Source organism: Budorcas taxicolor, chromosome 4, assembly GCF_023091745.1.
Source record: "Budorcas taxicolor isolate Tak-1 chromosome 4, Takin1.1, whole genome shotgun sequence".
Lineage (NCBI taxonomy): Eukaryota > Metazoa > Chordata > Mammalia > Artiodactyla > Bovidae > Budorcas > Budorcas taxicolor.
In genome coordinates, this window is record NC_068913.1 from 103,996,691 (window position 1) to 104,011,479 (window position 14,789).

The following is a 14,789-nucleotide window of genomic DNA, read 5'->3' on the forward strand; positions in this document are numbered from 1 at the left end:
TGGTCTTGATCCCTGTCTCCTGTACAATGTCAAGAACCTCTCCTGTTCTAAACATATACAAGCTAATGAGGATATGTTTTGTTCTTTGCTTAAAATGGTAACATTGCATAAATATTTCTCAATACTGCTTTCTGTCCTGAAAAATTTATCTTGAGATTATTTCATATCAACAAAGAGCATGGCAGCCACCCTCATGAGTTGGGAATTAAAACATGTCCAAGTGTTATTGTGAGCATTATTTTCCCAGTGGAAGATGAAGAATAGATGATAACTCCATTCCACCTCACAGAGATGGCGAGAAGATAATATTTTAAAAGACCTTTTGGGCGGCCACTTACAGGGTAACTATTTCATCACCAAGGGAGTCTATTTTTAAAACAGCAAGAATATTTCAGAAAGTGGTCAGAGCTATGAAAGAAAGAAGTAATGTGAAAATGACTTGTGTGATCAGGGATGATCTTTCTGAAGAAGCAATGTGCAAGAAGGCCAGTAAGAAGCCACTGTAGCAGACCGGGCAACAGCATATGCGGCACTGAAAAGGATTTCAGTGGTGAAATGATAAGAAAAAAAATTTTATTTCCTGTTTAATGGATTTGGCACATATTTTGGAGGTAAAAGCCACAGGATTTGCTGTTACACGCTGCACCAGGGCTTCTGTGGTGGCTCAGTAGTAAGAAGATGCTCTTCGTTGTAGATAAATAATTTGGGGGTGCGGTGGAAAGAAACATCAAAAAGTTTATTCGGTTTATCCCTTACGATGTTATGGGAAACCCAAAATAACTTTTTGGCCAACTCATTAGCCACCTAAAACCACTGGATTCATCAATTAGATGACCCCAAAAGACCTGGAAAATAAAACCAGCAATGAGAAGATAAAACAATGTCATGACATGGGATCATGACAAAACCAATGGAAGTAGATGGAAGAGAAAATATTCACAGATGAGCCTGAACCAGATCATGTCTATTAAATAACATTCCATGTAAAACCCAACCCCTAACTATTGAAAGTGTGGGCATTTATCTCGACAAAGATAAGCAGAGAGCTGGGAGGGATATAAAGAGTTAACATTTGGTTGCTACATTTTTTATTGTTGTTGTCTAAATTTAGTGTCAGAAAAATTAATAATAAAAATTTAAACATTCTCCTACTGCTTTATTCATTGCCAAATATATTAATATATTTTTTGGTGGGAAGGGTCATCACCTTCCTGGGTCCTCTGAAAGTCAGGGCTTTAGGATAAACATGACATCAAAGATGATACAAGGGCACCTAGACTGATGGAGCTTCTGGATGCAAAACCTCTAGTCAGCAGCCAGCAGGGGTCTGAGGAGGGGTGGGAAACATCCTCATCTTTTCGCCTGGGGAAACGGCTCAGCTGGGAGGAGGATATTACAAAAGTGCTCACAGGTACAGGCCAGTTATGGACACTATTGTCCACAAGGGAGACTCTAGAAGGGGTGCTGAGAGTGTGACTCCACTAAGACTCAATGGGGAGAGAATGTTCATCCCAGATGCATTCCTGAGCGACTGTCATTCTAGTGAAACCAGCCAGTGGACTGTTTCCTGGGGAAGGGGTTACTGTGCTCTAAATGCTGCTGTGGATTAATGGATGATAGAAGTCCTGGCTCAGAAAGCCTTGGAAATGACCTTTGTGGTCCAGCATTCTTAATGCTTTTTGGCTGGTACCAAGTTCCAGGAGTGTGCTGATCAAAGGACCATCAACCAACCAGGAGAAAAACTGGGATCTGAAGAATGGGTGGAATTTGGCTTCACTCACCTGAGACAAGGGGAGCATGTAGCCTCGATATTTTGTAGGCAAGAATTCAGTCTTTATGATTAGCCTAAACAGGAAGGGGGAAACACAATTATGCTTTTATAAAACCAAATAACTCTTCTTATAAAACAGTCATTGGACTTCCCTGGTGGTACAGTGGATAAGAATCCGCCTGCCAATGCAGGAGACACAGGTTCAATCCCTGGTCCAGGAAGATTCCACATGCTGCAGGGCAACTGTGCCCACGTGCCACAACTACTGTGTGCCTAGAGCCCATGCTCTGCAACTCAAGAAGCCACCACAGTGAGAAGCCCGAGCAATGCAACAAACAGTGGTCCTTGCTCACAACTAGAGAAAGCCTGCACAAAGCAATGAAGACGCAGCACAGCAAAAAATAAATAGATAAACATTTCTTTAACCAAAAAAAAAATCATAATTTTTCTTTTTTCTTTGATAAAGAATTCAGAAAAAAAAAAAATCATCACTGTAAAACGATAAGAAATACATATGTTGGTCTCTGTCCCTGAAAGTGAAAGATTCTCAGTCATGTCCAACTCTTTGCAACCCCACAGACCATAGCCCACCAGACTCCTCTGTCCATGGGATTCTCCAGGCAAGAATACTGGAGGGGGTTGCCACTCCCTTCTCCAGGAGATCTTCCTGATCCAGGGATTGAACCCAGGTCTTCCAAGATGCAGGCAGGTTTTTTACCATCTGAGCCACTAGGGAAGCCCTGATGGCAGTTTAGTCACTAAGTTGTGTCCAACTCTTGCAACCCTATGAACTGTAGCCCACCAGGCTCCTCTGTCCATGAGATTCTCCAGGCAAGAATACTGGAATGGGTCACCATTTCCTCCTCCAGGGGATATTCTGGACTCAGCAATGGAACCCAGGCTTCCTGCAACGCGGGCAGATTCTTTAGCAACTGAGCTATAAGGGAAGCCCCCGGGAAGCCCTGGTTCCTGCTAATATTTGGTCTTTGATGCCAGTCCCTGACACAGAGTTCCTGAAAACCTTGGGATTTCCTGGATGATAGGAGCATCATTTATTCTAAGGAGGTGATGCTTGACACATCCTGGATGGTGGCTGGCCTTCAAACACTAAGGCATGATTAGAATCTTGGAACTTTCAGCCCTATCCCCCCTCCTCTGAATAGAAGAGAGGGGCTGGAAAACTAATTAATAATCAATCATGCCTACATGAGGAAACCTCCATAAAAATCCCTAACAAACAGGGTTAGAGAGCTTCCAGGCTGGTGAACACAGCTATGTCCTAGGAGCATTGTTCAGTTGTTAAGTTGTATTCAACTCTGTGACCCCACAAAATGTAGCATGCCAGACTCCCATTTCCTTCACTGTGGCATGGAATTTTCTCAGATTCATGTCCATTGATTTGATGATGCTATCTAACCATCACAAGAGAAGACTCTGCACATGGACATCACCATGTGGTCAACACCAAAATCAGATTGCTTATATTCTTTGCAGCCAAAGATGGAGAAGTTCTATACACAGTCAGCAAAAACAAGACCAGGAGCTGACTGTGGCTCAGGTCATGAACTCCTTATTGCCAAATTCATACTTAAATTGAAGAAAGTAGGAAAAACCACTAGACCATTCAGGTATGACCTAAATCAAATCCGTTATGATTACACAGTGGAAATAAGAAATAGATTTAAGGGACTAGGTAGATCTGATAGACAGAGTGCCTGATGAACTATGGATGGAAGTTTGTGACATTGTACAGGAGACAGGGCTCAAGACCATCCCCAAGAAAAAGAAATGCAAAAGAGCAAAATGGCTGTCTGAGGAGGCCTTACAAACAGCTGTGAAAAGAAGAGAAGCAAAAAGCACAGGAGAAAAGGAAAGATATATCCATGTGAATGCAGAGTTCCAAAGAAGAGCAAGGAGAGATAAGAAAGCCTTCCTCGGCGATCAGTGCAAAGAAATAGAGGAGAAAAATAGAATGGGAAGACTAGAGATCTCTTCAAGAAAATTAGAGATACCAAGGGTACATTTCATGCAAAGATGGGCTCAATAAAGGACAGAAATGGTATGGACCTAACAGAAGCAGATGTTAAGAAGAGGTGGCAAGAATACACAGAATAACTATACAAAAAAGATCTTCATGACCCAGATAATCATGATGGTATGATCACTCAGCTAGAGCCAGACATCCTGGAATGTGAAGTCAAGTGGGCCTTAGGACATCAATATGAACAAAGCTAGTGGAGGTGATGGAATTTCAGTTGAGCTATTTCAAATCCTAAAAGATGATGCTGTGTAAGTGCTGCACTCAAATTTGGAAAACTCAGTGGTGGCCATATGACTAATAAAGGTTAGTTTTCATTCCAATCCCTAAGAAAGGAAATGCCAAAGAATGCTCTAACTACTGCACAAATGAACACATCTCACATGCCAGCAAAGTAATGCTCAAAATTCTCCAGGCCAACAATACATGAGCCATGAACTTCCAGATGTTCAACCTGGATTTAGAAAAGGTAGATTTAGAAAAGGTGGATTTAGAAAAGGTAGAGGAATGAGAGATCAAATTGCCAACATCCACTGGATCATAGAAAAAGCAAGAGAGTTCCAGAAAAACATCTATTTCTGCTTTATTGACAATGCCAAAGCCTTAGACTGTGTGGATCACAATAAACTGTGGAAAATTCTGAAAGAAATGGGAATACCAGAAGATGGCAGAGGAATAGGGCAGTAAGACCACCTTCTCCCCCACAAATTCATCAAAAGAACATTTGAGCGCTGAGAAAAATCCATAAAACAACTTCTGAATGCTGGCAGAGGGCATCAGGCACCCAGAAAAGCAGCCCATTGTCTTCGAAAGGAGGTAGGAAAAAATATAAAAGATAAAAAGAGAGACAAAAGAGGTAGGGATGGAGCTCCGCCCCAGGAAAGGAGTCTAAAAAAGAGAGGTTTCCAAACACAGGAAACACTCTCACTGCCGAGTCTGTGGCGAGCCTTGGAACCACAGAGGGCAACATAATCAGGAGGAAAAATAAATAAATAATTAAAACCCACAGATTACATGCCCAACGGTAACTCCCTCAGTGGAGAAGCAGCACAGATGCCCACATCTGCCACTAGCAAGTGGTGGCTGGGCAGGGAGGCACGGGCTGCATTGCTTAGAGTAAGGACCGGGCCTGAATGCCCCAAGGGCAATCTGAGTGAACTAACTCGGGATAGCAAACCAGACTGTGGGATAGCTACCTCACAAAAAGCCCTAACCTAAGATATCGCCAGGCCCGCTCACAGAACAAAGGACTGAGCAGAGCTAGCCACCTGCAGACCGGCCCATCCCCTTCCGGTGACAGGCAGATGAGGGCAGCCAGAGCTGGAAGGGGACAATCATGGCCCCAGAGAGGCATTATCTACCAAACTGCAAGCAGGCTTCATTGCTAACCAAGACTTCTTGGGATTCTGGACGGTCAACATCCGCCTGAGAAGGTGCGCAGGTTGTACACCCAGAAAACCGAGCGACAGGGACAGGGGAGGCGATAAGTCACAGCGACCATGCTCGCCAAACACCTGGTCACCTGGGCTGCTCAGACCTGGGAAGGGCACAAAACGCAGGCCCAACCGAGTCTGCGCCTCTGAGGACTACCCAAGTGCCTGAACCTGGGCGGCTTAGACCTGGGAAGTGCATACAACCCAGGGCAGGCCTCATACAGTTCCCAGCAGAGTAACCTAGAGCCTAAGCAGTGTAGACAGGGAAAGCACACACACCCTGAGCAGGGGTAAACCCAGTGAGGCCAAGACACTGCAAGCACATGCCAGTGTTATTTGTTTGCAGCATCCCGCCCTCCCCACAGCACGACTGAACAAGTGAGCCTAAAAAGGTGTCCACCACCGCCCCCTTGCATCAGGGCAGAAATTAGACACTGAAGAGACCAGAAAATAGAAGACGCTAAAACAGAGGAGGTTTGGAACCTCCTTGGAAGTGACAGGTGCAATAGATTAAAACCCTGTATTTGGTACCAACTACATAGGAAGGGGCCTACAGATATCGAGAAATATAAGCTGGATCAAGGAACTATCTGAAAATGAACTGACCCCACACTGCCCACAGCAACACCAGAGAAAGTCCTAGAGATATTTTTACTATTTATACTACCATTCTTTAATTTTTTATTTTTAAGTCCTCTATTACTCCTTTAATTTTCATTTTTTTAACCTACTATTACTTTGCAAAAAAAAAGACCCTAATTTTTAAAGCAAACTTCATATATATATATATATATTTTATAATTTTTGTGACTTTTTTTTTCTTTAATATTGAATTTTTGAAAATCTAACCTCTACTCTAGATTTTTAATCTTTGCTTTTTGGTATTTGTTATCAACATTGTACCTTTAAGAACCCAATCTTCAGTACCCATTTTTACTTGGGAGTGAGATTACTGGCTTGACTGCTCTCTCCCCCTCTGGATTCTCCTTTTTGTCCACCAGGTCGCCTTTATCTCCTCCCTCCCCGTTCTCTTCTCTACCCAACTATGTGAATCTCTCTGTGTGTTCCAGACAGTGGAGAACACTTAGGGAACTGATTACTGGCCGGATCTGTCTCGCCCCTTTTGATTCCCCCCTTCTCCTCCTGGCCACCTCTGTCTCCTTCCTCCCTCTTATCTTCACTGTATAACTCCGTGAACATCTCTGAGCAGTCCAGACTGTGGAGGGCACATAAGGAAGTGATTACTGGCTAGCTTGCTCTCTCCTCTTTTGATTCCACCTCATCTCATCCTGGTCACCTCTATCTCCTTCCTCCTTCTTCTCATCTCCATGTAACTCTGTGAACCTCTCTGGGTGTCCCTCACTGTGGAGAAACTTTTCATCTTTAACCTAGATGTTTTATCAATGGTGCTGTATAGATGGAGAAGTCTTGAGACTACTGTAAAAATAAGACTGAAAACCAGAAGCAAGAGGCTTAAGTCCAAATCCTGAGAACACCAGAGAACTCCTGACTCCAGGGAACATTAATCAACAGGAGCTCATCAAATGCCTCCATACCTACACTGAAACCAAGCACCACCCAAGTGCCAACAAGTTCCAGAGCAAGACATACCATGCAAATTCTCCAGCAACACAGGAACATAGCCCTGAGCATCAATATACAGGCTGCCCAAAGTCACTCCAAACCCATTGACATCTCATAACTCATTACTGGACACTTTATTGCACTCCAGAGAGAAGAAATCCAGCTCCACCCACCAGAACATCGACACAAGCTTCCCTAAACAGGGAACCTTGACAAGCCACCCGTACAACCCCACCCACAGCGAGGAAACTCCACAATAAAGAGAACTCCACAAACTGCCAGAACACAGAAAGGCCACCCCAAACACAGCAATAAAGAAATAAACAAAATGAAGAGACACAGGAATACCCAGCAGGTAAAGGAACAGGATAAATGCACACAAAACCAAACCAAAGAGGAAGAGATAGGGAATCTACCTGATAAAGAATTTTGAATAATGATAGTGAGTTCAGTTCAGTTCAGTCGCACAGTCGTGTCCGACTCTTTGCGACCCCATGAATCGCAGCACGCCAGGCCTCCCTGTCCATCACCAACTCCCGGAGTTCACTCAGATTCACGTCTATCGAGTCAGTGATGCTATCCAGCCATCTCATCCTCTGTCGTCCCCTTCTTCTCCTGCCCCCAATCCCTCCCAGCATCAAAGTCTTTTCCAACGAGTCAACTCTTTGCATGAGGTGGTCAAAGTACTGGAGTTTCAGCTTTAGCATCATTCCTTCCAAAGAAATCCCAGGGCTGATCTCCTTCAGAATAGACTGGTTGGATCTCCTTGCAGTCCAAGGGACTCTCAAGAGCCTTCTCCAACACCACAGTTCAAAAGCATCAATTCTTCAGTGCTCAGCCTTCTTCACAGTCCAACTCTCACATCCATTCATGACCGCAGGAAACACCATAGCCTTGACTAGACAGACCTTAGTCGGCAACGTAATGTCTCTGCTTTTGAATATACAATCTAGGTTGGTCTTAACTTTTTTTCCAAGGAGTAAGCGTCTTTTAATTTCATGGCTGCAATCACCATCTGCAGTGATTTCGGAGCCCCCCAAAATAAAGTCTGACACTGTTTCTCCATCTATTTCCCATGAAGTGATGGGACCGGATGCCATGATCTTCGTTTTCTGAATGTTGAGCTTTAAGCCAACTTTTTCACTCTCCTCTTTCACTTTCATCAAGAAGCTTTTGAGCTCCTCTTCACTCTCTGCCATAAGGGTGGTGTTATCTGCATATCTGAGATTATTGATATTTCTCCCAGCAATCTTGATTCCAGCTTGTGCTTCTTCCAGTCCAGCGTTTCTCATGATGTACTCTGCATATAAGTTAAATAAGCAGGGTGACAATATACAGCCTTGACATACTCCTTTTCCTATTTGGAACCAGTCTGTTGTTCCATGTCCAGTTCTAACTGTTGCTTCCTGACCTGCATACAGATTTCTCAAGAGGCAGGTCAAGTGGTCTGGGATTCCCATCTCTTTTAGAACTTTCCACAGTTTATTGTGATCCACACAGTCAAAGGCTTTGGCATAGTCAATAAAGCAGAAATAGGTGTTTTTCTGGAACTCTCTTGCCTTTTCCATGATCCAGCAGATGTTGGCAATTTGATCTCTGATTCCTCTGCCTTTTCTAAAACTAGCTTGAACATCTGGAAGTTCATGGTTCACATATTGCTGAAGCCTGGCTTGGAGAATTTTGAGCATTACTTTACTAGCATGTGAGATGAGTGCAATTGTGCGGTAGTTTGAGCATTCTTTGGCATTGCCTTTCTTTGGGATTGGAATGAAAACTGCCCTTTTCCAGTCCTGTGGCCACTGCTGAGTTTTCCAAATTTGCTGGCATATTGAGTGCAGCACTTTCACAGCATCATCTTTCAGGATTTGAAATAGCTCAACTGGAATTCCATCACCTCCACTAGGTTTGTTCATAGTGATGCTTTCTAAGGCCCACTTGACTTCACATTCCAGGATGTCTGGCTCTAGATGAGTGATCACACCATTGTGATTATCCAGGTCATGAAGATCCTTTTTGTACAGTTCTTCTGTGTATTCTTGCCACCTCTTCTTAATATCTTCTGCTTCTGTTAGGTCCATACCATTTCTGTCCTTTATCGAGCCCATCTTTGCATGAAATGTCCCGTTGTTATCTCTAATTTTCTTGAAGAGATCTCTAGTCTTTCCCATTCTGTTGTTTTCCTCTATTTCTTTGCATTGATCCCTGAAGAAGGCTTTCTTATCTCTTCTTGCTATTCTTTGGAACTCTGCATTCAGATGCTTATATCTTTCCTTTTCTCCTTTGCTTTTCACCTCTCTTCTTTTCACAGCTATTTGCAAGGCTTCCCCAGACAGCCATTTTGCTGTTTTGCATTTCTTTTCCATGGGGATAGTCTTGATCCCTGTCTCCTGTACAATGTCACGAACCTCATTCCATAGTTCATCAGGCACTCTATCTATCAGATCTAGGCTATTTCTCACTTCCACTGTATAATCATAAGGGATTTGATTTAGGTCATACCTGAATGGTCTAGCGGTTTTCCCTGCTTTCTTCAATTTCAGTCTGAATTTGGTAATAAGGAGTTCATGATCTGAGCCACAGTCAGCTCCTGGTCTTATTTTTGTTGACTGTATAGAGCTTCTCCATTTTTGCTGCAAAGAATATAATCAATCTAACTTTGATTCTGACCATCTGGTTGATGTCCATGTGTAGAGTCTTCTCTTGTGTTGTTGGAAGAGGGTGTTTGCTATGACCAGTGCATTTTCTTGGCAGAACTCTATTAGTCTTTGCCCTGCTTCATTCTGCATTCCAAGGCCAAATTTGCCTGTTACTCCAGGTGTTTCTTGACTTCCTACTTTTGCATTCCAGTCCCCTACAATGAAAAGGACATCTTTTGTGGATGTTAGTTCTAAAAGGTCTTGTAGGTCTTCATAGAACCATTCAACTTCAGCTTCTTCAACATTACTGGCTGGGGCATAGACCTGGATTACTGTGGTATTGAATGGTTTGCCTTGGAAATGCACAGAGATCATTCTGTCATTTTTGAGATTGCATCCAAGTACTGCATTTCAGACTCTTTTGTTGACCATGATGGCTACTCCATTTCTTCTGAGGGATTCCTGCCTGCAGTAGTAGATATAATGGTATCTGAGTTAAATTCACCCATTCCAGTCCATTTTAGTTCGCTGATTCCTAGAATGTCGACGTTCACTCTTGCCATCTCCTGTTTGACCACTTCCAATTTGCCTTGATTCATGGACCTGACATTCCAGGTTCCTATGCAATATTGCTCTTTACAGCATCGGACCTTGCTTCTATCACCAATCACAGCCACAGCTGTGTATTGTTTTTGCCTTGGCTCCATCCCTTCATTCTTTCTGGAGTTATTTCTCCGCTGACCTCCAGTAGCATATTGGGCACCTACTGACCTGGGGAGTACCTCTTTCAGTATCCTACCATTTTGCCTTTTCATACTGTTCATGGAGGGCCTAGAGGAGCCATCCCACGTTGAAGGTCAGGAAGGGCAGCAGGAGGAGATACCCCTCATTCAAGGTAAGGAGCAGCGGCTGTGCTTTGCTGGAACAGCCATGAAGAGATACCTCATGCCCAAGGTAAGAGAAACCCAAGTAAGATGGTAGGTGTTGCAAGAGGGCATCAGAGGGCAGACACACTGAAACCATACTCACAGAAAACTAGTCATTCTAACCACACTAGGACCACAGCCTTGTCTAACTCAATGAAACTAAGCCATGCCCGAGGGGCAACCCAAGACGGGCAGATCATGGTGGAGAGGTCTGACAGAATGTGGTCCACTGGAGAAGGGAATGGCAAACCACTTCAGTATTCTTGCCTTAAGAATGATAGTGAAAATGATCCGAAATCTTGAAAACAAATTGGAATCACAGATAAATAGCCTGGAGCCAAGGATTGAGAAGATGCAAGAAAGGTTTAACAAGGACCTAGAAGAAATAAAAAAGAGTCAATATATAATGAATAATGCAACAAATGATATCAAAAACACTCTGGAGGGAACAATAGTAGAATAAGGGAGGCAGAAGATAGGATTAGTGAGGTAGAAGATAGAATGGTAGAAATAAATGAATCAGAGAGGAAAAAAGAAAAATGAATTAAAAGAAATGAGGACAATCTCAGAGACCTCTGGGACAATGTTAAATGCCCCAACATTTGAATCATAGGAGTCCCAGAAGAAGACAAAAAGAAAGACCAGGAGAAAATACTTGAGGAGATAATAGTTGAAAACTTCCCTAAAATGGGGAAGGAAATAATCACCCAAGCCCAAGAAACCCAGAGAGTCCCAAACAGGATCAACCCAAGGTGAAACACCCCAAGACACATATTAATCAAATTAACAAAGATCAAACACAAAGAACAAATATTAAAAGCAGCAAGGAAAAAAACAACAAATAACACACAAGGGGATTCCCATAAGGATTAACAGCTGATCTTTCAATAGAAACTCTTCAGGCCAGGAGGGAATGGCAGGACATACTTAAAGTGATGAAAGAAAATAACCTACAGCCCAGATTACTGTACCCAGCAAGGATCTCATTCAAATATGAAGGAGAAACTAAAAGCTTTACAGACAAGCAAAAGCTGAGAAAATTTAGCACCACCAAACCAGCTCTCCAACAAATGCTAAAGGATCTTCTCTAGACAGGAAACACAGAAAGGGTGTATAAACTCGAACCCAAAACAACAAAGTAAATGGCAACGGGATCATACTTATCAATAATTGCCTTAAATGTAAATGGGTTGAATGCCCCAACCAAAAGACAAAATGGCTGAATGGATACAAAAACAAGACCCCTATATATGTTGTCTACAAGAGACCCACCTCAAAACAAGGGACACATACAGACTGAAAGTGAAAGGCTGGAAAAAGATATTCCATGCAAATAGAGACCAAAAGAAAGCAAGAGTAGCAATAATCATATCAGATAAAATAGACTTTAAAACAAAGGCTGTGAAAAGAGACAAAGAAGGACACTACATAATGATCAAAGGATCAATCCAAGAATTATAAAAATATAAGCACCTAACATAGGAGCACCGCAATATGTAAGACAAATGCTAACAAGTATGAAAGGGAAAATTAACAATAACACGATAATAGTGGGAGACTTTAACACCCCACTCACACCTATGGATAGGTCAAATAAACAGAAAATTAACAAGGAAACACAAACTTTAAATGATACAATAGACCAGTTAGACCTAATTGAGATCTATAGAACATTTCACCCCCAAACAATAAATTTCACCTTTTTCTCAAGCGCACACAGAACCTTCTCCAGAATAGATTACATCCTGGGCCATATATCTAGCTTTGGTAAATTCAAAAAAAATTGAAATCATTCCAAGCATCTTTTCTGACCACAATGCAGTAACATTAGATCTCAATTACAGGAGAAAAACTATTTTAAAATTCCAACATATGGATGCTGAAAAACACGCTGCTGAATAACCAACAAATCACAGAAGAAATCAAAAAAGAAATCAAAATATGCAGAGAAACAAATGAAAATGAAAACACAACAACCCAAAACCTGTGGGACACTGTAAAAGCAGTGCTAAGGGGAAGGTTCATAGCAATACAGGCATACCTCAAGAAACAAGAAAAAAGTCAAATAAATAACCTAACTCTACACCTAAAGCAACTAGAAAAGGAAGAAATGAAGAACCCCAGGGTTAGTAGAAGGAAAGAAATCTTAAAAATTAGGGCAGAAGTAAATGCAAAAGAAACAAAAGAGACCATAGCAAAAATCAACAAAGCCAAAAAGCTGGTTCTTTGAGAGGATAAATAAAATTGACAAACCATTAGCCAGACTCATCAAGAAACAAAAAGAGAAAACTCAAATCAATAAAATTAGAAATGAAAATGGAGAGATCACAACAGACACACAGAAATACAAAGGATCATAAGAGACTACTATCAGCAATTATATGCCAGTAAAATTGAAAACTTGGAAGAAATGGATAAATTCTTATAAAAGGACAACTTTCCCAAACTGAACCAGGGAGAAACAGAAAATCTTAACAGACCCATCACAAGCACGGAAATTTAAACTGTAATCAGAAGTCTTCCAGCAAACAAAAGCCCAGGTCCAGATGGCCTCACAGCTGAATTCTACCAAAAATTTAGAGAAGAGCTAACACCTATCCTACTCAAACTCTTCCAGAAAATTGCAGAGGAAGGTAAACTTCCAAACTCATTCTATGAGGTCACCATCACCCTAATACCAAAACCTGACAAAGATGCCACAAAAAAAGAATACAGGCCAATATCACTGAGGAACATAGATGCAAAAATCCTCAATAAAATTCTAGCAATCAGAATCCAACAACACATTTAAAAGATCATACACCATGACCAAGTGGATTTTATTCCAGGGATGCAAGGATTCTTCAATATCTGCAAATCAACCAATGTAATACACCACATTAACAAATTGAAAAATAAAAGCCATATGATTATCTCAATAGATGCAGAGGGAGCCTTTGACAAAATTCAGCATCCATTTATGATTAAAAAAAAAAAAAAACCTCTCCAGAAAGCAGGAATAGAAGGAACATACCTCAACATAATAAAAGCTATATATGACAAACCCACAACAAACATTATCCGTGGCTCAGAGGTTAAAGAATCTGCCTGCAATGCGGGAGACCTGGGTTCGATCCCTGGTTCAGGAAGATGCCCTGGAGAAGGAAATGGGAACCCACTCCTGTATTCTTGCCTGGAGAATCCCATGGACAGAGGAGCCTGGTGGGTTACAGTCTATGGGGTCACAAAGAGTTGGACACGACTGAACGACTTCACTTTCACTTTAAAGTCAGGAACAAGACAAGGGTGTCCACTTTCACAACTACTATTCAACATAGTTTTGGAACTTTTAGCCACAGCAATCAGAGCAGAAAAAGAAATAAAAGGATTCCAAATTGTAAAAGAAGAAGTAAAACTCTCACTGTTTGCAGATGGCATGATCCTCTACATAGAAAACCCTAAAGACTGCACCAGAAAATTACTAGAGCTGATTAATGAATATAGTAAAGTTGCAGGATATAAAAGCAACACACAGAAATCCCTTGCATTCCTATACACTAATAATGAGAAAATAGAAAGAGAAATTAAGGAAACAATTCCATTCACCATTACAACGAAAAGAATAAAATACTTAGGAATGTATCTACCTAAAGAAACAAAAGACCTATATATAGAAAACTATAAAACACTGGTGAAAGAAGTCAAAGAGGACACTAATAGATGGAGAAATATACCCTGTTCATGGATCAGAAGAATCAATATAGTGAAAATGAGTATACTACCCAAAGCAATCTACAGATTCAATGCAATCCCTATCAAGCTACCAATGATATTTTTCACAGAGCTAGAACAAATAATTTCACAGTTTGTATGGAAACAGAAAAAACCTCGAATAGCCAAAGCAATCTTGAGAAAGAAGAATGGAACTGAAGGAATCAACCTGCTTGACTTCAGGCTCTACTACAAAGCCACAGTCATCAAGACAGTATGGTACCGGCACAAAAACAGAAATATAGATCAACGGAACAAAATAGAAAACCCAGAGATAAATCCACACACCTATGGACACCTTATCTTTGACAAAGGAGGCAAGAATATACAATGGAGAAAAGACAATCTCTTTAACAAGTGGTGCTGGGAAAACTGGTCAGCCACTTGGAAAACAATGAAACTAGAACACTTTCTAACACCATACACAAAAATAAACTCAAAATGGATTAAAGATCTAAATGTAAGACCAGAACCTATAAAACTCCTAGAGGACAACATAGGCAAAACACTCTCCGACATAAATCACAGCAGGATCCTCTATGACCCACCTCCCAGAATATTGGAAATAAAAGCAAAAATAAAAAAAATGGGACCTAATTAAAATTAAAAGCTTCTGTACAACAAAGGAAACTATAAGCAAGGTGAAAAGAC

At 41.5% G+C, this 14,789-nt stretch overlaps 1 protein-coding gene across 1 annotated transcript in view; it reads right to left on the bottom strand.

Moving 5' to 3' along the window:
- Positions 1–14,789, bottom strand: part of SVOPL (SVOP like) — a 92,179-nt gene that overhangs the window by 64,842 nt on the left and 12,548 nt on the right. Inside the window, exon 6 of the mRNA XM_052639047.1 lies at positions 1,782–1,845. Within this exon, the coding sequence (XP_052495007.1) occupies positions 1,782–1,845 (64 nt within the window). The remainder of the gene's footprint in view (positions 1–1,781; positions 1,846–14,789) is intronic.